General features: G+C 45.7%; 1 protein-coding gene across 1 annotated transcript in view; it reads left to right on the forward strand.

Moving 5' to 3' along the window:
* LRRC1 (leucine rich repeat containing 1) overlaps positions 1-25504 on the forward strand; it is a 694627-nt gene that overhangs the window by 658597 nt on the left and 10526 nt on the right. The window contains exon 13 of the mRNA XM_069606135.1: positions 19437-19573. Coding sequence (XP_069462236.1) covers positions 19437-19573 — 137 coding nt within the window. The remainder of the gene's footprint in view (positions 1-19436; positions 19574-25504) is intronic.

Genomic DNA, 25504 nt, shown 5'->3' on the forward strand with positions numbered 1-25504 from the left:
ATGATTGTGTCGACTGCCAGTCGCTTACGTCCAAAGCCTTGCGGCAGCGGAAGAAGAAACTGTCGGTCGGTAAGGTGTCCAAGCCCCGGAAGTCGAGATCCACGGGGCTTTCGACGGATGATTCGAGGGGTGACTCTCGGCATCGTCGTTGGAAGTCCAGTGGGTCTCGGTCCCGGAGTGGGTCCCGCCACCCCTCTCCCACTTTGAGGCACTCTCGGAAGCGCCGTCATCGGTCGCCTTCCTCGTCCGAGGACTCCGCCCTTCGGCGGGTCGCTTTTCCCACCAAGCATGCGACTCCGGAGGAAGGGGCTTCCTTCGGTAAGAAAATGCTAGCGATTCTTGAATCGCAGGGCACTGGTCCGTCCGCGCCTCCGAGTGGGGTCGGGCGTGATCGGACTAGAGACACCGCTCGTATGCCTTCGGGCTCGGGTGGTCGGCACGATTCACGGGAACGGTCCCGCTCGGACAAGGGGAATCGTTCTAGTCATGCCCATTCCAGGTCCCGGTCCTTGGTGCGCTCGAGACCGTGTGTACCTGTGATTTCTTCAAAAAAGACGTCGACGTCGGTGGCGCGGAGGTCTTCGAGGGACTCTCTCGAGGCTCCGCCTCCAAGGAAGTCGTCAACGCCATCGGCGCCCAGGCTGTTGAAGGACACGCTCGGGGCTCCGCCCTCGAGGCCTGTGTCAGCGCTGTCGGAGCCGCATTCGGCATCAACGCAGATTCACTCGACGCCTTTCGAGGCTGTTTCGACGGGGGTACGGTGGAATCCCCTAGAAAGGCTCTGGCCAAGGCCAAGCATGGCTTTGTTCCCCATTCTGTGCCCACTTTCCACCATCTTGAGTACATTTCTGAGGTGGATGAGGGCTCTGAAGAGGCCATGGTTCCTGATATGGTGCCAGATGAGATTCTCTCGGGACATAGTCAGATTGAGGACCTGCGTCAGTCCCTGCACGACGCCAGTGGTCTGGACACCTCTCCGGAGGTGGAGTTTTGTAGTCCTGAGCCTGGCACCCATGCCGACTCCTTGTATCGGCACCTTATGTCTAGGGTCACCGAGTACTTGGGGTGGTCTGCTCCCCCAGGGGATTTTCTTCAGGATGACCTCACAGATATCCTCGACCAAGGTCCACCAACCGACCCGGTACTGCCGTTCCATATGGCTCTACAGAGGAGGAGGGTGGCGGCGGCTTGGACTGCTCCGGAGAGTCTCCCGGCAGTGGGCAAGTCTTTGCCACGAAAATACTGCCCAGCCAGTAGCGACCCCTGCTATTTGACCAAGCACCCCACTCCGGAGAGTTTGGTGGTGCAGGCGGCTATGGCCCCAGCAAAGCAGGCGTTGTATCCTACCATCCCTCTTGATAGGGACGACGAGCGTTTTTATGGTTGGGCGAAGAAAGTGTTTTCTTCAGGGGTTATGTCTCTTCAGGCTGCCAACTCCGTATGTGCCTTGTCATGTTTCACGCACACTCTGTGGAACTGTTTCCTTAGCGGCTGAACCTATTCCCGAAGGGGACCAACGGGATGGTTTTCTTGCTATGCTCCAGGATGGCAAGGATGCCATGTGTGAGGCCGTTCAGTCGGGTTTGGACATGGCAGATTGCTTCAGCCGGTCCATGGCGGCAAGCACCTTAATACACAGGTTTGTGTGGTTGCGGAAGTCGGGGTTTGCTCCTGATGTGCAGGCCCGGCTCCTCCACATGCCCTTTGATGGTGTCCATCTTTTTGGCAGCAAGGCTGACGAGAGCCTTGAGAGGTTGCAGACCTCCAAAGCTGCAGCGAGGTCGTTGGGCGCTGCAGTTCACCAACCTCCGCCTTTTCGTCCTAGGGGACAGCAATGGAGGGGGGGTTCCTTTCGTTATTACTCATCCTTTGGTAAAGCGAGAGGAGCTGCCAGTCAACCACTGGAGTGCCAGAGGTGGAAAGCAAGGTACTCGAGGTGCAACGCCGCAGCCACTTCAGCTCAGTAATGAGGCCTTGTCCCATGGTTCGCCAGTTGGGGGAAGGCTGGCGCTGCATCTTGTCGAATGGCGTGCCATTACTTCAGATGTGTGGGTTCTGGAGATCGTAGCTCATGGCTACTGTCTTCCCTTTCGGCAGAGGCCTCACCACAATCCACCGGGGAATCTCTCGTTGAAGAGTCCAAATCCGCTCCTTGTGCAGGAGGTTCAAGCCCTGCTAGAGAAAGGCGCCATAGAACTGGTGCCTGTAGCGGAGAGGAACAAGGGATGGTATTCCCCTTATTTTTTGATTTCCAAGAAAGACGGGGGATTGAGACCCATCATGGACTTGCGCGGTTTGAACCAACTCCTCAGGAAGGACATGTTCAAGATGGTTACTCTTTAAGTCCTCCAGGCCCTTCAACTTCAGGACTGGTTGGTGTCTCTCGACCTCAAGGACGATTATTTTCATGTGCCGATCCATCCAAAGCACAAGAAGTACCTGAGGTTTGTGGTTGGCAACTCACACTTTCAGTTTCGGGTCCTGCCGTTCGGATTGACCTCCGCCCCGAGGGTCTTCACCAAGCTCATGGTAGTGGTGGCAGCGCATCTCAGGAAAGGGGGGATTCATGTCTACCCCTACCTGGACGATTGGTTGATCAGGGCGCACTCTCCCGAGCAAGTCCTGGATCATCTGTCCGTCACCTGCCACTCCCTCCACAAACTGGGTTTCTCCCTCAACTTAAAGAAGTCCCACTTGACGCCAACTCAGAGGCTCCAGTACATCGGAGCAGTGCTCGACACATCCCTGGGGCAGTGTTTTCCTCCCCAGGTGAGGGCTCCTCACATTCAGCAGATGGTGCTAAAGTTTCAACATGCCCAGAGTCTCCCTGCATTCGAGTTCTTGAGATTGCTTGGCCTCATGGCATCCTGCATTCTTCTGGTGCCAGAGGCCAGGTTGCGGATGAGATCTTTGCAATGGGCACTCAAGCAACAGTGGTCTCAGTCCTCTGGCAGGATGTCGGACCCCGTTCAGGTGCCGCCGTCGGTCACCCAGGACCTTGTGTGGTGGGCCGTCAAAGGCAATCTGATGAAGGGGGCTCCATTTTGGCTACCATGGCCGGAGGTCACGATCGTGACGGACGCATCCCTGACGGGATGGGGAGCTCATGCCAACGAGTTGACAGTCAGCGGTCGTTAGTCTCCGTCAGAGTCCAGACTCCATATCCATCTGTTGGAGCTGAGGGCCGTCAGGCTTGCACTGAAGGCTTTTCTGCCGACTGTGCGAGGAAAGAATATCCTGATGGACAACACAGTGGCCATGCACTACCTCAACAAAAAGGGGTGGGGCAGGGTCACTTCCTCTGTGTAGGGAGGCGATGCAGCTCTGGTTCTGGGCAATCCAGCAGGAAGTTTCGATCTCGGCAGTTCATCTGGCCGGAGACGAAAACGAGACGGCGGACGCTCTGAGCAGGCAGAGCGCGATCTCTCATGAGTGGGAGTTGGCTCAGGAGATTCTCCTGGAGATCTTCGCCCTTTGGGGGACCCCTCAAGTGGATCTCTTCACCTCCAGTGTCAACCGGAAGTGCGAAAGGTTCTGTTGCGGGAATTTCCTCCAAGAGGAACCTTGGGAGACACGTTCGTGGTGGAGTGGTCATTCCCACTGCTGTATGCGTTTCCTCCAGTCCCCGTCATCCTGCAAGTGTTTCAGAGGTTATGGAGGTTCAGTTCCCAGATGATCCTCATTGCTCCGGCATGGGCCCGGAGGATGTGGTACCCGGCGATGTCCATGTTTAAGCGCTCGTCGGAAGAGTGTTCTCATTTTAAAATCCCTTTAATTTCTCAGTTTCTGAAAGGGCTCACTAATGTGTTCCTTCCTTCACCTTTCCAGGTGCCCGGTTGGGATTTTAACCTTGTCCTCAAGTTTCTGATGGGTGCTCCGTTTGAGCCTTTGCCTTCTTGCCTTTTGAGACTGTTAACTCTTAAAACTGTATTTTTGGTTGCGGTCACTTCCGCTCGCAGAGTGAGTTACAGGCACTTTCAGTTAAACCACCCTTCACTGTATTTCATAAGGACAGGGTTGTCCTTAGAGTTCGTCCTTCCTTTCTTCCGAAGGTGGTGTCAGAATTTCATTTAGGCCAGAAGGTTATTCTTCCGGCATTTTACCCTCCTCATCCTGGTAAGGAAGAGGAGAGGCTCCATAGGCTGGATCCTAGGAGAGCTTTAAGCTTTTATATTTCGCGCATGTCCCGGGTCAGAGTGGACGATCAACTCTTTATTGGCTACCCTGGAAGGTGTTTGGGACAGGCGGTTACTAAGCAGACTTTGTCTTGCTCGATTATCCTGGCAATTTCTGAATGTTACCGCTTGGCGGGTAAGGACCCGCCGGTCGGCTTGCGGGCCCATTCTACCAGCGGTATGGCTGCCTCTACTGCCCTACAGAGGGGTGTTCCTATTCGTAACATCTGTGATGCAGCCACCTGGGCTTCAGGCCATACTTTTGTACGTCACTACTCCCTCGATTCTATCCGTGGGCAGGATCTGCCCTTTGGCAAGGCGGTCCTTTACTCCGCAATTTGATTGGGCATTCTAAATTTCTGTATTCTAAATTCTTTTCCCACCTCCTTGCGTTGGTACTGCTTTGGGAGTCTGTCATAGATATGGAAGAAGTCGGAGGACCCAATCCCCTCGAAGAACAAGTTACTCTCTTACCTGGTAACGTTCTTTCGATGGGATGGTCCAACGACGTATTCCATATCGCTCCCTCCCTGCCTTCCCCGCTACAGAATTTCTTATGCGATTGCAGCTTACATCCCTGCAAGGCTTTGTGTGGTCAGACTGGCAGAAGACTGGTGCGACACGTTCTGGGAAAAAACTACAACTGAGGCTACGGGCGTTGTGCGTCCTACTTATAACATCCAGTGATGTCGGCTGTCGGAGGAGGTCCTCGAGGGCGGCGTATCGACGTCCTCGACGCAGGATGCAGACGGCGAAAGATTTTGCGAAGCAGCACAGCTGTGGTGATTACATGTCATAGATATGGAATACGTCGTCAGACCATCCCATCGAAAGAACGTTACCAGGTAAGAAAGTAACTTGTTCTTCTCTTCCGATTTGTTGGAACCCGTCACCAAACTATTGCAGTCGTTGGTAACATCAGTTGAAAGAAATGGTGAAAAATCTTGAGTCTCACCCTTGCTCACTGCAGGCACTGCTGCCCTCTAATGCAGAGAAAGGATGGCTTACATTTTCTGGGTTGGGCAGAAGTATTTTTTAAATTTTTTTATTTACTATGACTAGCAGTAGTACAAACACAAATCGGCTGTCATAGGCCTAAAACAAACATAATGGAGTACAGTACAGAAATGGTAAACACATCAATGTATCGAGCATTATGGAAACAAATCGAGCTTTTTAAACCAAATTCAGCAAATCTCACCCCCAACTTAAACGAATCCATTCACTCCTATAAAATGGCTACCACTTTAATAGAGCTTTCACCATGATGCACTGGGGCAGCAATATGTTTTTTAAAATTTGAATTGCGTGCTTTTTCAAAGCTAACTAGTGACTTAACGCTTTTGTGTGTTGATATTAAGTCCTAATTTAAGATTCAGTTGAGCTTTGATTCTTTATCGCAAATATGGAACTTAATTGTACAATACACAATGTTATTGGACGATAATCTGGCAGAACATTCTGAATCACTTTTTTGGGTTACCGGTAACAGTGCCTACTCGCTCTAATAGGTGGGTAAGGAGGCCGAATACAGTTCAGCCGCGACAGTGTAGAATAGGCGAGAAGCAGCCTTGGAAAGGAATTCTTATTAGTGATTCTATAAATTACTCCGTGATTACGAAGGGAACCTCTTTGAGTTCTGCCAAACGAGTTCTAGAAAGGATAAGACTTTAACGAAAATATATAAGAAGCCGAGGCTTAAGCCAGGGACAGGTTCTAGTGACATTAGATATTTTTGCCATGCCAGGAGCAGGTGCTCATTTAGACTTTGCTCACTTCAAACAAAATGGGAACTTTGCGTGAAAAAAAGATTGCAAGTGAGGTTAATGGCACACTAATGGATTCCTTCCTCCTATGGAATCCTCATCTCTGGTATCCTATCCACAGCATAGCTGTTCTTCTGAAACTTTTCTGCTGCCAGTGGGCGAAGCACAGCTCCACTTCGGCTCCGTCAGCCTCTACGCACCCCGCGCCAGCCACGCCGTCGGGCTAGTCTATATTGAGGCACTGTGACTTTAGTTCCTTTTTTCTGCGCACTCTGCTATTTGGGAACACACTGAGCTTTTGAGAATTTTTCTCTGCACCTTGCCTACTCCGACAAAGGCCTCTGGCTTCAAACCATGTGCAGATTGCAGCCGACAGATGTCGGTCTCGGATCCGCACCAGATTTGTCTCTACTGATTAAGCGAGGATCAAGACACCCAGGATTTGGGTCGTGCCAGTCCATGACACGAAGGCCCTTTCGGAAAGGGTGGCGGAGATCTTCACATTTGTCCACTAGGTGAAGAGTGAGGATTTGCGGTCTTGTTCAAAGGTTGCACCGCACTCCTGGAAATGGAGTAGTCAAGTTTGAGAACTCTAAAGACATCACTACAAAAGTTGATGGAAATGACTGGTCTTGGTTGCCATCTGTTCCCTAATCAGTACCCTAAAAGAGATCTGATGAAAGCCAAAGGATTCTTACATTCCGATCATGCCGTTTCTGAGGTTTTAGTAGTTTTATAACTATCATCCATTCTTTAAGTGTTTTAGGAAACATGACTTTATATGCGTACAAGTATGGTAGAGAAAGGAGATATGTTTTGATGGATAGTGTATGCTCCTTAAAAGGGCTATTAAGGGGCCTATGGGTCAGCCTAAATGAGGTATATTGTTTGCTATTTAAACAGTCTTTAGATGCCTTTGATTATAGTTTGTTAGCTTGTCCAAGTTATTACAGCCTAATAGCAATGTAAAAGGACAAGTTTGGGAAGAATATCCCTCGGATTCGGAACAGGTCATGATTAATGGCAGGGTTTGTGAAGATATTCCATGTGGTTGCATTTGGTTTTCTGGTTTTTATAAAGCAATTTTGGATTATATTTTTATCTCTGCAGCTAGTTTTATACATGCACGGATACTCTACAAACCGAGACTAGTGATCATGTCTTTTTAAGCACAGTTTTCAGCCATCCTTGAATGAGGGCCAGTTGAGGATATTGTTTTATGTCGAGGTGGTGGGCTGGAATCTAATTACGGTAAACATTGTTTGGTTTGCTGCTTTTACAAAGAAAAGCGAACATCCTGGAAGAAAGTCAAACATCCTGGAAGAAAGGCAGTGGGATCTATGGAGGTTTGTTACTTCATGCGACAAAATGTGTTTGTCACTGTTGTTTTCCAAAACCATACAAGCTTTGAATTCCACCAATTTGAATCCGGTTAACCAACCTGCGAATCAAACTCCAACTTGGGCCGTTATGCAATGTAAGAAGTCCCTTCGTAGGGAGGTTGAGTCTCCAATCTGTGCATCGGATGTCATGGCGTGCATATAAACCAGGCCATCATTAAATAGAGACAAAAATGTAAACATTGTCTGAAAGTCTGCAAAACTACAATGGTGACATACACAAATGCAGTAAAATCCTGCAGGTTTTATAATTCAAGGTTTCTAGGAAGTTTTGGAATCGGTCGACGATAACGGATATTTTGCATCCCTAGAAACATATCTTATTGCCGAATGGAGATGGATATCCCACGTTCATCAGGTCTTTGGTTCCATTTCTAGGGCTGATCAGTCCATTAGTCAGGCTGTCGAAGGGTCAGTAGAGACAAGTTATAAACGGACCATAAAATCCTACAAACTAACAATCTTTAATGCTAATGCCAAAAAGTGTAATGAAAGAATCCAAGCAAAATCCCATTCGAAAGAAATATTTACCATTTTACAGTAGCTAAATAAATGCCCCAGTAAGGTGCCAGGAACAAGAGAGCGATGCATGGTGTCAAGCGAATCATGATGGCTTCATTAGCAAAACCGAAAAACATCAGCAGGCCATCAGAGAAACAGTTGAACATTCTCACTAATGATGCCATAACAACTAAGCCTGTAGTTCATCACGTTCAAATCCATCCCGGAGCTTTCTCCTTTGAAAGGGTATCGGAGTTGGAAGTTCTAGAGATTATTCACAACCTAAATCCATCCTCATGCAAATGAGATGTTTTTCCTGCTAAGCTCTTTAAGGATTTTGCAGAGACTCTAGTACCTTGGGTTGCCCATTTTGTGACCCAGTCCTTCGATAAATTCCATGTCCCAGGAAACATTAAAGAAGCATGTGTAACTCCACTTATCAAACAAGACCATCTTGATCATTCAGACCCAGGTAATTTCAGGCCCATTACTAATGTGCCATTTCTGCTACAAATAATTGCCAAGATTGCATAGCTAGAGTATCAGAAATTTGCAGAAAATAATATTCTTGCGTATGAACAATCAGGTTTTCGTGCCAATCGTGGCACAGAGACAGCTCTTTTATATCTTCAGACAAATATTGCCTCTTATTGAAAAAGGGCACCCAGCTCTACTTTTGTTGCTGGATCTTTCCTCTGCGTTTGAGCTGATCAATCATGATCTTCTTGCTGAAAGACTAATAACAGTTGGTAGATGCTCTCCTTCTGCAGCATACTGGTTTAAGTCCTTTCTGGGACCCAGAATGGCGGCAGTAGTTAAGGGGAATTTCACCTCCCTAAAAACGTTGCTGCTCTGTGGAGCCCCTCAGGGTTACTGCTTGTCACCCCCTACTTTTTAACATTTTCTCTAAACTATTATGCAACATGCTACTAACCCTGGGTGTCAGGTTTACAAAGTATGCCGATGACACCCAGTTGGTGTTCACGGTGTCAGGAGACTATGAAAAGGATGCCCAAAGAGTAAGGGGGGCGTTATATGCCTTTACAAAAGTGGATGGCAACCAATTCATTAGCTCTCAATGACACTAACACAGAACTACTGATAGTTGGCACTTCACAGAGATTTAAAAAACTAGATGATCAATAACAAAGCTTCAAAATCAATGACAATATCCCAGTATCTGATCACGTAAAAACCCTGGGTATTTTCATGGACTCATCTATTCTTTAGGCATGCATCATATTTAAAATCCATGTGTGCTTTTTATTCCAATTTAGTATGGCAAATCGGCCCATATCTGCCCAAGCACAACCTTGCTGTGATTGTCGTTGCCATAATAAACTCCAAATTAGACTATTGCAATAGTCTACTAATGGGCACTTCGAAATCTAATATAACAAAAATGCTAACTATTCAGAATGGAGCCGTCAGGGCTGTTAATGGCCTCAGCCAACGCTCTAAGATCTCAACTTGTCTCGAGAGGTTAGCTCAGGGGAAACATCTCGCCTTGGTAGCAAGACAACATGGAGCAACACATGGTCGATCCCCGGGTCCGTGCTTAGCAACCTCTGGGTATTAAGCACATTATAAATAACCTAGCATATCATAACAGCTAGGAGGAAACTACACTCGCTCCCGGTTGAACAAAGAATAACATTTAAAGGGACAGTTCTGGCTTTTAAATGCCTAGCTGGTACTGAGCTAAACTATTTTATTGATAAAATAAAGAAAGCTCCCATCAGAATAAACTTGCTATCTAATAATAACCATGATTTGCATCAACCCCGACAACTTCTTAAAAGGGTTGGTAGTACTAACTTAAATTTCTGGGCCCCCATGGTTTGGAACTCTCTGCCTCATTCAATAAAAACAGTGAATCCATCAACACATTTAAGAAGCAACTTAAGACCTGGTTGTTTGATGAAGTAACAGTGTAACCAACTATTTATCTCTGCTTGCCTCCCTGGAAATTTAGTATTCTGCCGTTCTCTTGTCTCTCTTGTATTAGTGTCTGTCTTTTCTGAGCGCTCTGAAGCCTCCGGCCGAATGGTGGTATATAAAAATATAGATAGGTTGCCACAGAATTTTTTTCAAAAGAAGGTATTAGCACTCTAATTCGTAATTTAGAAATTCTAGCGCTCCTGGTCCTGAGAAGCTGACAAATGAGTTAACCAAAAACTACCCTGTAACGTGGATGGAAATACTGTATACTGTCTGTGGGAATATTTTGCAGGAAAGTATTTTTACATCAACATAGACATCTTCGCTTGTGATCCCTGTGATGACTACTTTATACGAGGGAGCCCCTTCCCATGAGGGCAAGGAGGTGAGGCCGATACCTGATATTTCCCCTGGGGGTGGTGATCAGCGGTAGGATCTAATTGTGAAGGGATAACCCCATTGACTGGTGACCACTTGGGAAAACACATGACCCTTTTACCCCCCTCCCAACCTCCCTCTAAATCTATCCTTCTTTACCCGTAACTCCCATGTGTTGTTGCAGTGCATCTCAGTTAACAATTACGGAGACGAGGAGGAAGCTGCAAGTAATGATGATCACCAAGTGAATGACAGCACACCTTCTAGCTTTTGCTAGTAAGTCTATTGGTACAAGTTCATTCAAAGGCAGAGGGACTGCAGCAAAATGGCGTCTTTGTTCTGGGTCTGGCGTGGACCGCGAGAGGCTGCAGGTACGCAGAGGCCGGACAGAGAAATCAGTGCGTCCCATGGAGAAGTGCTCTCAGAAGAGGCTTGCCAACCGGGAAGCAGTCAGAAGAAAAGGCAAGCCGTCTGCTGCAGAGCGAAGCCGCGAGAGTGCAGGAAGATGGATGCCGAGCAGCGGAAGAAGCACAGAGAAGCCCGACGATAAAGCTGGAAAGCACCGGAGGCCACAGAAAGAGCTGGGAGACCCGCAAGCAACCAGAGAAGGGTGGCCCAAACCCTAAAGGTCACAGGGTGGCTGATCCCAAGGTTGGGGAGAATCAAAGGGAGCAAGGGGCAAAAGACATGAGACATTAAAGTGGGAGAGGAACCACAGGAAAGGGGTCTGGGACCCATTTTTGAAAATTCCACAACTAGTTACCGAGAAAACAAACTTTTCCTATTTAAGAACCAACACAGAGTAAACCAAGGCTGTGGATTACAGAGAAAGAGAACTGTGGACCCATACAATTAAGGAGTGGGGCTGGGGGTGTTCTGGGACCCATATTGGGGGAACAGGCCTTGGGGCATCACAAAAGGGAATAGAAGTTTTGTGGGTGCAAGAAAGTATGACCGACCTTGGCAGGAGAGTGAACCAGGATTGTGGTTGAGAGAAGAAGAAAGCTGGACACCTAATAAAATGTTCGGGTTCTGGGACACACACAGGGGGCGGGGGGTTGGGAAATACCACAAGGCATAAAAACAAAGATCTCATACACAAGGGAACACCACAAGACCTTGGCAGGGAAGTAAACCAAGGCTGTGGTTGAAAGAAGAACAAGTGAACCCCCTTGGCAGGAGAGTTCACCAAGGAAGGCGTGCTTAGGAAGGGATATGAGTTCCATTCATACAAGACAGAATAATTGAGGCACAGATACAGTGGAAAGACCATCTAAATTCTTGTCTTTGTTGAACCTTTGCTGATTACCATATGCTGAAAGACTCTTGGGAAAGGGAGACAACAGTTGAGTCTTGGTGAACTTTTGTTTGTTTTTCTGCACCTTTTGGAACTTTTGTGTTTGGCTGACAAGATTGGACTGTAGGTTGGCAGTCAAGAGACAATTTCCCCTTGCACATTATTCGAAGTATAGCTTGTGAGGGACAGGGTAGGTTTTGGACAGAGGACGGCAAACTTTACTTTGGAAATTCTGACACTGACTGTTTCATGAGTTTGTTTTGTTGAGGTAAGGAAACCCCTCCTAGAGTTAGGGCTAGTTAGGCTTTCCTCTAACTCCCCCATTTTACTTTATTATAAACGTCTTTGCCAATCAACATGCCACCCTTGTCGGTCTAACTCCTAGGTCCCTACACTCCGGTGACTGTTCTGATTCTAATATCATCTGATCGCCCTCACAAATAATAAAAGGGAGATCATTATATCTCTCGTTGAAAAGGAAATTGTAATTTGGCCTAAAGCAAATATACTGCCTAAATATCAATTGGGTTTCAGGAAGGGCCTGGGGATGGAATTTGTGGGGTTTCATTTGAATGCTTTGAAACATAAAGCTTTATGCCCAAATGGCACTCCTTTGTAATTGCTGTATTTAGGTCATACTGCAGCTATTGATACTGTGGATCTTAAGGTGTCTGTCTTGCTTCATGATGCCTTCACACAACGTATTCAAAGTTCAAACAAAAATGTATTTATTGACTCAAATGTCAGGATGGTTGAAGGCCTAACTTGCCCTATCCTAAGGTTGTATTTCCCTACCTAAAGAAACTAAGGAAAGTCGGAATAAAAACGTTCAGCTTAAGTGTGTATCCAAAACCTATACTTGCCCTCACAACTAAAGGTAAACAATGTATAGGGATGTCAGCAATAAAAGAAATAGTGTTCCAAAGGAAGTTCTGAGCTTCTTCCAGCTCCTCTTGTACAAGTTAAAAATAGTTGCACAAAAGTCTCAAAATTCCCTTTCCCAAGTTCAAGGGATATGCACAAAACCTTGGGGTTCCCTTCCCTAAAACCATGGGGGTCCCCGTTCCCAGGTTCAAGACAGTTCCCCTTGTGCTCACTCTTTCAATATTCCAAAATAGCTACAGGCCTCCTTTATACTCTTTTCGGTTTCTTAACAGTTCAATCAGATTGCTTTCTCCTGTTTCACTCAGATCGTGGAACCAGGAACCCTAGGCTGTCTAGCCCACACAGGTTCTTTTGTATGTGTACCTGTGTTATGGTTCGCATTCACTAGGCCTCTATTTGCTAGCCTCTTGACTTTGCCCCAATCTTCTCTCCTTGGACAGTCTTTTGGCCTAGTTACAATGTATTTTCATGTATAGTACACTTTGTGGTGGTTTTTTTCCTTCACCACCTTACTTTCATGTTCTTTGGCAATCTTCCATAGTTGCTTTCTTTTATGCTTTTTACGACTCGTGTATTGCTTTCAATATGCCATATTTGAATTTCACACATACTTGTCATCAAGACACATCTTTGCCAAAAGCCCTTCTTTAGTTTGGTATTAAATTGTGATTTTTTTTTTTTGTTTTTTTTTCCACTGTGCCGCTTGCATATTATATTGTCCTTGTACTTCCCTCTCAACCCGTTTGAGTTTATTTCAGTGGGCACAGGCTTTCCCATTCATTCTGCATCTAATTCGGCTTTCTCATACAGCCCCAGGAGTGCCCCGGTTCGAGTGCTCTTCCCACTGCACTCACTGGTCCCTGGCGTCTCCTCTGGGCAGCTGTGCTTTTGATTTCGGCTCTGCCGACGTGTGCTTTCGCATGTGAGCACTGCTTGCATTTCACTTTCTTCTCGGATAGCGCCGGCAGCTCCTCTGTTGCTCCGCAGACATTTACGGTCACCTTACTTTTGTGTCTGTTGCTCTAGCTGCGGACCTCCAACAAATGAGCCTTCCCACCTGTGACCTTATTTTATTTACTTTGAGCATTAGTAAAGCGCTTTATACAACAAAATTGGGTTTCAAAGCGCCACAAGGCTAAATGGGACGGGAACAGGGGAAATAATATCAATTGCAGAAAGAGTAAGTATACAGTGGTGGTCCTAATAGGCCTTGTGGCATTCGGACGTGCAAGTGCAATTGAGAAATGCAGGGGATGGGGAAGAGCCATCCAGACAAGGGCTGGAGGAGGGCCCGGGAGGGAAGTGCTATGGGGAGCTAAGGAGGGGAGCCTCGGGCTTAGTGCTAGTGCGTTGACTCTCAAGGGTGGGAGGTGGAGCCACTAGGCAGGGGCCCGCATGGCAGGACAGTGTAGGGGGGGGTGCTGGTATTGACTGGGAGAAAGGGCCTGGGATCCTGTGTGATTCATGTGGAGCAGGCCTCTGGTCACAGCGCAGTGATGTGATTAGCAGTTAAGGGAAAGAGGTAGAGAAGAGCAGAGTTTTGAACAGTTTCTGGAACTTAAGGAGGTCCGGCCCAAGTCTAAGGGCCTTTTGGCAGCCCGCCTGGCCCTTCGCTCGACAGCTTACTTGGGTCGTCTACTGGCGTCCTGGCTCTCCTGCAGGACCCACAACGACTGTATCCTCGCGCACAGGATTCCCTGCTGGTCTTTCCTTCTGGTCTCCTTCCTTTTTATTCACCTGCAACTGCCTGACAGGTTGCAGGCATGAGTCCCAAATTGCAATATCCTGGTTACAATTAGTGGAGCAGTTGAGAAATGCCTTACCTTTACAATACTCTGCAGGCCTCTTCCTTGTCTCGGTACTAGAGTGGTGAAATGCCCTACTAGTGTTCACTACTGCTAATCTCCTCTTCCTCGTCCCAGTACCATAATGGGTTGAATGAGGGGAATTGATGGAAAATGATTTACAATAGCCCATGAAGGCTGAGGTTGATCAGAAGGGAAAGGGGGATGCCCTGTCTCGCCTGTGGATATCCTTACCAAGGACCCTCCACCCAGGTGATCCTCCCTCGCTTCTCCACCCACAGGGTTAGGATCCAAAAACTATGGCCTTTCCCTGGCCACCTGAAAAGGTGATCCAAGGGGAGTAGATGTGAGGATACCCTCAGGTTTCTCGCAGGTGTTGTAGTCTAGACTGGATAATTGAGTTATCCCGCTTGGCCTTCTGAAATGACTGATCTTGTTTCATAAAGACACAGTGATGTATTTAAGGCTAGATAATGAGGGCTGCTGTTCTCATCCCCTCTCAACTATGATGGGCTTCAGGGGTGCGTCCTGGCCCCCTGTTTGTTTAACTTGTACATATATTTATACACAATAAAGATGGTACACTGTAATTATCCACCTTGATTTGAAAAGTCTGAGAACTTGGCTGGCATTCACAGATGACATAATGTTTTTCAATCAAATTATGGTGGGACTGAAGTATAATTTGAGAGGTGCGGAAATATTCCACCAACATTTATTTTAAATTGAATACTTCTAAATCCTTTTATGTGATTCATCACCGCGGTTCCTGTTGAAAAAGAGGGATTGTTGGAAGCTGAATAATACTGTACTGGAATATAGAAGACAGGCACATTATCTTAGTTTTGTTATTAACTCGCTTTCGAGAAAAATCCTGATGATGTAATGGAGACTACAGTTTGTCCTTTCGTTGCCAAAATAAAGGAATTTAATCATGATTATGGGCTTTTACTAAACATCCTCTAATTCTGCTCTATTTATCAAAAGGTAGTAACCACTATCCTTTATGGTTATGCAATTAAATTTGAGGTTTCTAAAAATATGAGCAGATTCAAGGGCTGAGCTAAGACCTTTTTATTTACTTAGCTTACGCTAAGGAGAATTGTCTTGTACATCAGGATCAAGTATGGGGGTCGAACAGAATTTTCTCAATAGTAAATGAAGTGAGCAGTAATAAGCCCTTGGGCTTTTTGGTCAATTTTATAAGGGAATGCAAAACATATTTGCAAGAAAAACATATTGGTCAGACTAGTTGTTCAGTGCAGGCTAAAGCAGGACCTTTCTGATGAGAGGTCCGTAAAAAAGCTTTACAATGGCAATATTTAGGAGTATTTCTTCACAAAACATTTGTTGACAGGATGGGGTAAAGGATTTCTGAAGTTTAGAACAATGGAACCTTGTATATTGAAGTTCCTCTGTGAAGGCTGTGCTAACCTTTTCTATGATATTTAATTTTAATTCATTACAGACTTTAGATGTTTTGGGAGCGAAGACCAGCATGAAAAAAGATTTGAGAATGTCACTTGTGTAGGCAGGTTGATACAATGAAGAGTTTGTCACATCTTTACATCATGTCTGCTACTCCGTTGTAAATGATTTCAATCCGGCACACATCCAAGTCAACGCCTAGCATGTAATGCACAACTGAAATCCTTATTTATTTTTGTTTGAAAGTTCTTTATTCTGAACAATATACCACTCACATCATGCCCCTCTCCTGGAACCTCCCCGGTCACGCTGAACCAGGAATCAGGCTGGTTTGCAAAGTTAAAATATTTATGTATTTACAATTTAATCACACCATGTTTTAATGGGTACACAATAATCACCAATGGGGTGATGTAACACTGAATAATCTCTTTAATACACAAGGAGTAATAGTGAGCAAAACAATTCAGCACAGAAATAATATTTTTGTGTGGGTGTTCAGATCAGATGGCACTGTGGTTCAAGGCTCCCCCCTGCGCACCCCACAAGCCCCCAATAGGCAATGTAAAGAGATGGGAGGAGAGAACAGGTTTTCAGGAATTGCAGAATTCAACAGAATATCAATCCAACTTTCCCCCTTTCAAACACAAGAGAATAACGGAATTGACTGCCAAACTGTCAGTATGGCTTTTATCTCAGAATGGACTGGGTAAAAACACCAAATATGGTCAAAATTGCTGAAATTGTTATAAATTCTTATGGGAGCACAAACAATGATTTAATACCAAGAAACAATTTGAAATCTTAACCTTCAAGTCGGAAGCAACCAAAAGCGGTTTTACACGTGTAAGAATTTCCCTAAACGGGAATTCGTGGCTAACTTTTCACTGCGCAATAATTGTGCTAAGGGGAGAATCGTAGGGTTTTAGATGCAATTAATAAAGCTGTGGATGTTAGCTACAAGTAGAAGTTGAGATTTTGTTTCTAACACAACAACTGAAGAAGTTATGGACGTTTTAGTGGAGGTCGTTTTTTCTATATAGGCGCAAGAATGGAAAACAGGAATGCACTTTTAAAATGACAAATGGGTTGCTTACACTAGAGGACGACTATGAACAAAACGAATACCCCACAGGAACGCAGCCACTTCTTGATCAGAATGACTACCTATCGAGGACTCGCCTTCTTCAGATGAGAAAAAATCAGCGCAAAGATAGTTTTAGCAATACTAGTACAGGAGGAAGATAGGATGGATTGGATAGAGAGTTCAGACAATTCAAAAATACTCCCAACAACACAGGTTCTGAATACAAGATAGGATGGGTTTAAGATGGGGATTAACTAAGCAAGGTACATATGCTAGTTACTCAGTTCTATCTATAGATACTGCTTATATATGTTTTTAAATGGAACCGTCAGGATTCTGGTCCGTCAAGATTCTGGTCAGCGAATTGGGTGTGGTTCTAGGACGGACGGATGGGCACATCGGATTGGATCTGCAATCAGCAAGGCGCTCTGGTCACAGCATGGCACAGGACTGGACAGGATCTGCAATGCACTCTGGTCACAGCACGGCACAGGACTGGATGAGATCTGCCCTTCTTGGTTCTGATAATAATTATTTCAGCAGGCAAGCAGTACAGTGCAGCCCGGCTGTATTTTGATGCTTCCCCTTAGGTTTGTGGGGTTCTGGAATTTGAGGCCTAGCTGAAAATGGTTCAGCTATGCAATGGGTTTCTGCTTTGCCAAGTTTCTGGAGTCCGGAGCAAGGAAGATGTAGAGTTCAGCAGCAGGGTGCTCCGCCAGTATCAGGATAGTGCATGAATCTGTCTGTATTTTTGAGTGGTGAGCTGTCTCTATTTATGCTATGAACAGATGTCATAAAGGGGGTGTGTGTGCTGGTTTACCCTAAACTCGCCCCTTTGACATGTGATTCGGTCAGAGTCTCCTCTCTGCCTTGATAGGAGGAGAGGAACAGTGGGTCATCTTTATGGTGTGATTTTATGAGGCAGAGAATCCACCTCTAGCTCCTTGAACACCAAATCTACTTTTGGTCCCATACATATTTACACATGTGCAGCCTCTATAAGAATCACATATACAGATTACATATTTTATATAGCAGCTATCCCTCAAGACCCCATAGCTGTGGGATCTTGTCTCAGCTTTTCACAGAATTTTGCCCTTTTCATCGGGAACACAATGTCCAATTCTTAATCAAATTTTTACAAGTGTGCGCATTTAACATGGGCATAAGTGTGTAAAGTTTCGTACTTCTAGCAGAAATACATTTTGTATAAAATCACATTTCCTGCCATTTCTTTCCAGAACATGTCCATGATTTTGCCACCTCTTAAAACGTTCAGCCAAAATTTAGATTCACAATTCTGTTTTCATATTTTTCACAATTTTAAACAGTAAGTTATCTGTATTTTTAAACGGTGTTCTTTGTCCTTGTTAAGCAGCAAATGGTTGTTTTAGCTCCACCCATTGGTCTCTCCCTGGAAGCCCAGGAGCCATCCCCCTTGTTTGCTCCTTGCAGAGGCCATTTACGACTGTCCTCACACCTCACATTTCCTTAGCAGCAGCTGTTCATTGTTCCTCATGCCTCTGTAGACCAGGTTCTTTCCACACCCTATAATTATCACTTTGGTGTGATTTCCTGCTGGAAGGAAAGGCCTTCCTTCTGTGAGGAAACCTGATATTCTATTTTGGTAGCTTTAGCCAGGCTTGATTTAATTGTTAATTCTGTTGCATTTTTCCTTAGCTTAAAACAAACTTGTGATTTCAAAATAGCAGCTAGAATTCTCATTCAAGATTTTAAAACATGGGATCCAAACAATTACAACATAGGTTACTCTCAGTAACAGGCCTCTTAGATTGCAAACATTTGATTTCAGTTTATACATGTTTAAAGTTTAATCAGGCAGGCTCCTGACAGCTTTCATTCAGGTGGCCCAGGGTACTGCACCCAGAGATTTTTGACAGACAGGCCACTTTTGCTGTAGAAATCCTTTTATGCTTTCAGCTTTTCAGGACCTTGCAAGTTCACAATGATTTCTTAGGCTAATTGAATTGTAGCACCCAGCAAGAATTTTGGATGTTTGAGGGTGTTTTGTACCGGCATTCTGCAGTTTCAGCACCAAAGAAAAAGGGATTTAAAGCAAGATTTTGGGTTTTCATTTAGCAACACTGCTTTTTCCTTCTGTACTCCATTTTCACTTGTTGTGGAGCCCAGTGACATATTTCAGGAGTGAGATCTCTGTTCCACTACTGGCAACATGCGTGACAGTTTGGGCAACCATCTTTTTGTGTGTTGCAAAGCGCAATTTTCAGGCGTTTTTGGCGCGCACAAGGGTTTTGCAGCCATTTTGCTATTTCTGGCACCCTCATTACACAGTGCTGCAGCATAGCATAGCAGAGCAGAAGCGGGTTAAAACATCCCACACCCTGATTTGCAGAAGTTGTATTTTGAACTATTAGCTTTTAATGCAATGTTCTTGAATATGAATGAATATTGGGTGCATAGGATTGCAGGCAAGACAATGTTGCTGAATTTAGCTCCTTAAAAATTACCCTCATCAGTTCTTATCTTGATATTGTGAAATTATATAGTTATAATTTTCATTTTATTTGCAAGTCCTGTAAGGTTTGATATAAACCAATTCACTGCCAACCTAAAATAATGTTTGTTTGCTGATTTATATGCTGTGTTTAAGCTTGTAAAACATATCCCAATTAATGCATTGATGTGACATAAATCTAATTTGATATACAGCTGAATAGCAATTGTCTATTTCTATTACAATAAAACTATGCTGATTTGTTACCACATTTTCTATTTTGTTTGCCCATCACAGAAAACTTACCACGGTGTGGAGGATTTGAGAGTTTGGTAAATGACATGACTGACGACACCTGGAACGACCGTGCAGTAAACAGGATCAGTGCAATTCGCTTTTTAGAAGATGAAAAAGACGATGAGGATGATGACACGGTAAAACCCTATTCATAAGAATCAGTGTTTGCATTTGGGCAATATATAAGGGGTATCTGTGTAGTCCATTGAACATTTGCCAACAAGACCTTTCAAGTACAACATGTGGCTCAAAATCAACAATTTTTAATTTCTATATCAATTTTATTGTGCCTGCTTGACCCCATAAAAGGGCAATCTCTTAACCTGTACAGTACAAATATTGTGAAAGGCATAATGGAGGTTCTGTAAGAAAGAAAATGGGGATCTGTTGTCTTCAATATAACATTTGTTACAAACTAGTTTAGGTTACAATGCACGTCTCTACGGTGGTTCTGGAATATGGCCCTCGTATAAAAGTGTAGGAGACAGCAGTGCATTCTCCAATCTGGGGCTGAACTGGTGTGCAACAAGTTGGTATGTACTCAATTACCCTTCGACTTCCTGTACTTTGATAAAAGGTACTGGTGCATCATCCCATGCTAACTCTTGCTGGTTTCTTTCACTGGAAACGTCATAGGGCAATGTAGGACTTGCAGTTGCACTTGGCTTGGTCAGGCTGAATAGATTCATGCTGTGATGAGCCTTCTTGTTCTCCGCTTTAGAGCTGTGGAGCGAGATGGATAAGGTGGCCAGAGACTTGTAATTTTAACCATATATGACCGGTTTTGCTTAGTGGCAATAAAGTTCACGGGGGAAATGGGGAAAAGTAGTGGGAGAAAAGAGGTTAATGTGATGTTATACATGGGTCCTTCATAACCCCTCACAGTCTGTACTTCTGGCCCATTTCAGGAGCTCAAGGACCGGATCCCACTTGCTAATGGTTTACCTTCTCTGACTGTTCTTCATTTTGGATATATATATATATATATTAGCTGTCTTCAGCCACTGGGGTGCACCAGGAGACTGAGTCAGATCCTCCCGATATCCATGCATGCCTGCAATGCCCTGAGATGTCATGGTGTAAGCATATACGAGGGCATTGGCACTCCATTACCTTAGTTCCTTTTTTCTGTGCACTTAGTCAAGTTTCTGAGCAGCACACTATCATTTTATTTCTACTAATTGTATCATGCCAAAACGCAAGGTGGGCTTCCATCCCTGTATGGCCTGCTCACTGACCCTAAATGTTGTCTTTACTAGCTGGCAAAGGAGCAAGATATTGAAGATGGCAGTTTGTTCCACTCCAGGGATGGCAAGGCCCTCTGTGATCATATGGGTAAATTGCACTCACTCCAAATCCACTGCTTCAGAGCCCCTGTTTAAGAAGTCTCATGTTCGGAGGAGACTGTGTTGGAACACTGCTCAAGGGATGACAAAAATGGATTCCAGCTCACATAAAGGTGACTGAAAAGAGACGACCAGCTTCACAAGAGGTCTCACTACCCCAGCACATTTTCTGCAATCTATTCTTCTGCCTCATACTCCACAAAGAATTGTTGCTCCTTTTGAAAGGATGAAGAATCTGGAGAATCCCCACTCTTTACCATACAGTTCCCCTCTCACTCTTCTAAACCAGAGCAGTGGGGGGCAAATCGGGCAAGAGATGTTCGGCACTTTTGCTAGTGCCCCAGCGACGGTGACTTTGGTTCTGATATCAGAGCAAAGGAGACAAACTGGCAGAAGGCCCTCTTCTAACTGTAACTGCATGTCTGCTGGCTCAGTTCAAGCACTGACACCTGAGACTGCTCCCCTCGAGCATGGGTCAACTGCACCTTTGGGCACCATAGCCCCAGGACCAGTATCCTCCGCTTCGGTGCCAGACTGCCCTGACATCTCACTGATGCTTATTCCTGCTCCGAGAACCCAATCTTTTTGCAACTTTCCGATGAGCATTTGTGCGCTTGAACCATTGGATTTGAGAGGTTTGGATAATTTCGCACAAGAATTCTACCTCCGATTTGGCTTCCGAATGCTAGTGCTCTAGACACCTCCCCTGTACTGTACTTCATGCAGGCCTCTGCATATGATAAACCAAATTCCTTTTAACATTGAACCATTGATGTCATTGCTTCCCTGAGCCTGCCTGTCCCGCCAAAGCCAGTGGCACAATTTGACATTACATTCTTACTGGACCAGGGTCCCCCAAAAGAGTCTTCTACCTTTTAACTTGGCAGTTAGCTACCACAGTGTTGTCCGTGTGATGTTAACTGGCCTCCTCACTGTCTGTGGACCTTCACCTTTCAAAGAAGCATCGTCCAGCACCCATGGGTTTAGGTTTCCTGTACTTGTACCCAGAGTCGAGTATTTTAGGCCTTACCTTGGGCTAGATGTCAGCCATGTATCAATACTTGCTTCCCTGAATTGTAAGGATACAGGAGAGGGAGAGGCTGACACGAGGGTTACCTTTTCCACAAATATTGACATTTTAAAGAAAAACCCATCTGGCCCCATCACTTTGAGGGGTTTCCCTGCCTCAACCAAAACTAAAAACTGTCAGAATGTCCGTCAAATAAATAGTGACCGTCCTGTGTCCAAACCTATCTCTAGCCCTTACACTCTCAAAACTAAGGGGATCTAATGACACAAAAGGTGTTTGACCAGGGGAATTACTCCCTTCTCCTGGTGGATGCTGAAAGTTCTTTTTGACAATCGTCCAAAAAGTGCTTCAGGCACAGGGAATGACGTCCTTCCTCTGACATCGATATGTGCTGCCACAAAAGTTCACCCAAAATCTATAGATCCTGATCCAGGAAAATTACTCCCTTCTCCTGGATTGGGTATGGACTTCCACGTCCTTTCATGGACCAGGGATCTCTTCTTCCGATGCCCTCAAGTTCCCCAGTTATTTTAGATTGTCATTCAATACAGTTTGACATTCCTTCCAATTATAGGCAAACTTCCATTCTTTCTCATTGGTTTTCTTTGTCTGGCTTCCAGACCCTTAAACACTTCCTTTGTCGGGGTCACAGACCCGTTTAAGCCCTTTCTTAGGACCAAGGGGAAATAGCTCTCTTCCTCTGCTCTCTGATTCCCCATGTATGTTACACAGTCATTCAATAGGGTTTGCCATTCCTTCCAAGTGTAGGCAAACTGCCACTCTTTCTCATTGGTATTCTCTTTGTCTGGATTTCAGACCCATTTCACACTTCCTTCGTCTGGGTCCCAGACCCTTCTATTGTGTTTAGCGGGCTTTGTCTCCCCACTGATTTGAGGAAGATTTTCTCCTTGACTCAGTTCTTTATTGTTGGGGTCCGTGACCCTTGTCTGGGGATGAGTGGTTTTGGGTTTGTCACGAATACGAGGAAGCGTTCCTAGGATGCATATTTTGTACACTTAATTTCCCTAATGTTGGTGTCCTCGACCCTCCTCTTAAGAGTAGTGGGCTTATGCCTGCCACCACGATGAGGATGGTCTCCTCTGTTGCTTATCTGAACTTGGTTGGGTCCCCTGACCCTTCCCTGGTGGTCAGTAGAAATATTGGTACAGCCACTCGAACAAGGAAGAAGAGCTGTGCTACACGTTGGGATTTTTGGGGGTCTCCTGTGCATTGTTGTTACCAAGGAGCTGAGGGGAGTTGGCTGTAGCCTGCTTTACTTGCACAGCCGCGTCCCCTACGGGTCTTCCGCACCTCCAGTTACCTTGATTTGGGTGTAGGTGCATTGCTGGGGCTTCCAGGGACAGTGGTTCTTTAGCTTGCTTCTGCTGGCTCTTCAGGCTGCCTTCTGCTGTCGAATCAGACAGCTTTCCGCTGCTTGCTTTCCCTCTGGCTGGTTGCACAGGCCTGCTTCCTGCAGACCTGCTCAGATGCTCACACGGCTGATTGCCAGTGCCCTCTGCTCTCTCCTTCCTCGTGTCTGCTAAACAAGTTAGAAACGCGCACGTCGGATAAACTCTGCACTCAAAGCGTATCCTGGCTGGGTTTGACCCATCTTCAGTTTTTATACAATGTAGCAAGGTCTCATTTGACCCATTGTGTAAGTCCCCTTTCTCTCTTTTGATCTCAATCCTCATGCCCCCGCCGGGCCACCTCATACCATTATATCTATAATTGGTTATCTTCATGGTTCCCATGTTGTTCTTCGTCATGGTACTTGTGGTCGCAGTGAGGTCTTGTGTATTAAAATGGGTATTACAATGGGTGCATGGGTCTATCTAAAAAGAGGTTACTAGAGGAAAGAGGAGCAAGAGTATTTGCGATGGTGTTTACCGGGCCATGCCCCAGGGGGCCACCCTTATCCCCAGCAGGGGAGTTCCTCCCCATGAGGTCATCCTGCATTAAATCATCTTTAGGGGGAATATTGGATAGTGGCCCACCTCCCTAGCCTCTTGGGAAAGGTCTCCTTCCTGGGCAGAAGCGATGACACCTAGTGACTCGTCACAGAAGGGAAAGAAAGAATTTGGTTGCTTTTGACAGAATAAATGTTTGATTCTACCAGCTTGGGCTTGTGGCCAGTGAACACCACCTGTGCCCTAGCTAAATACACCCACTGTTTGTGGTGTGTGATTTCTGTGACAACATTGCGATTCCCCATGCCTGAGTTATGCTTCCATGGTTAATGACTGGAAGGAAGCATCTTGTTATATCCTCCAGTTGGGTCTGGACACGACCGACTGTGTGACGAGAGTAATGAGTTTGAGCTCTGTCAATCGGACATTCATGGATGTGATGATCTGTTTTTGTCCCTAATTTCCAGGCAAAATTCTTAAATATACACTGACAGTCGCAAACTCTTGGAGCAAAAGGCAGATGATTCTGTGGAGAGGTACCAAGCTATCTCTTGGGTTAACCTTCAAAAAGCCTACCTGCACTACTTTCAAAGGTTGTTCATTTCAGTCTTTTCCTCTTTCACCCACTGTGGCGAAGTCCCCCAGCAAGCAAGGTCTGCAGCATTTTCCCATCCAAGGAAGAGGCAGAGGAGCACAGAGCTGGAGTGGCCTCTGTTTCCGTGCCCTCTGCCACCCAGGCCCAAAGCTCCAGTGAATTGGAATTTTACCTTTCCTACACCAGTTGTGTGTATGCTTGGCAATGCACATTTCTAACGGCTGGGCCTTATGGAATGTCCTGCAAGGATGTATTGCCTCCCATTCTTGCTCTGTCTAGATGCCTGCCTGTTGGGTGAAGTGTGTCAACTTCTTGTGAAATGGGCCATCGTACTGGTGCCTTTTGTGTATTGGAAAGGGTTGGTACTCTACATTGTCTGGTAGCAAAGAATGACTGCTGCCTCTGTCCTGCCTTTCATTTGAGGCTTCTGAATGTGTACTGATAAAGGACAAGTTCATGATGGTCACCTTGGCCCAGATATTCCTGGCCCTGGAGTTGCAGAACTGGCTGGTTTCATTGGACGTTCAAGCACAAGTAGGCATCATGGGATTGATCTGCTGGTGGAACTATCGGAGGTTCATATTGGGAGCACCCATTTCCAGTTTAAGGTCCTGCCCATTGGGCTGTCCTCTGTTTTGACGGTCATTCAGCAGTGGTGGCTGCATTTCTCAGAAGGGACAAAGTTTACGTATTTCCCTATCTGGACAGTTGTCCTGCATCCCAGATATGGTGTCCACCCACTGTTATGAATCTGAGGTATTCATCTCTTCTCCCCAGGGGGGAACCACCCCTTTTGAGGCTAGGCGGGTTAGCCTGCTCCACAAGACTCTCCCTAGGGGGTATGGGTAAGTGGGACCTAAATGGGAGTTACTCGACCATTTGGGGGACAATGATTACTTTTTCGACGAGGACCTCCCTATGCCCATATGGATCTGACTTTGTAAAGAATAATCTGTCATCCTTATGTTGGACTACTGACAATCTGGAAACAAAACAGCAATGCAGAGAAAAAGTAAATGTCTCTTTAAATATAGACGTTCATATAACTGGGATGAGTGAATCTTACGAGAGAGAACTGGATATGCAGGAGAAGCCCCCAGATGTGTTGATGCTTTGCAGAAGCAGAGCAGAATGAAGCTGCGGGACCTGCGACTTTAGGCGAGGTGAGAAGCCCCGGTGAGACGCTG

This window comes from Ambystoma mexicanum, chromosome 4p (genome assembly GCF_040938575.1).
Source record: "Ambystoma mexicanum isolate Mex_15411 chromosome 4p, UKY_AmexF1_1, whole genome shotgun sequence".
NCBI classification, from domain to species: domain Eukaryota; kingdom Metazoa; phylum Chordata; class Amphibia; order Caudata; family Ambystomatidae; genus Ambystoma; species Ambystoma mexicanum.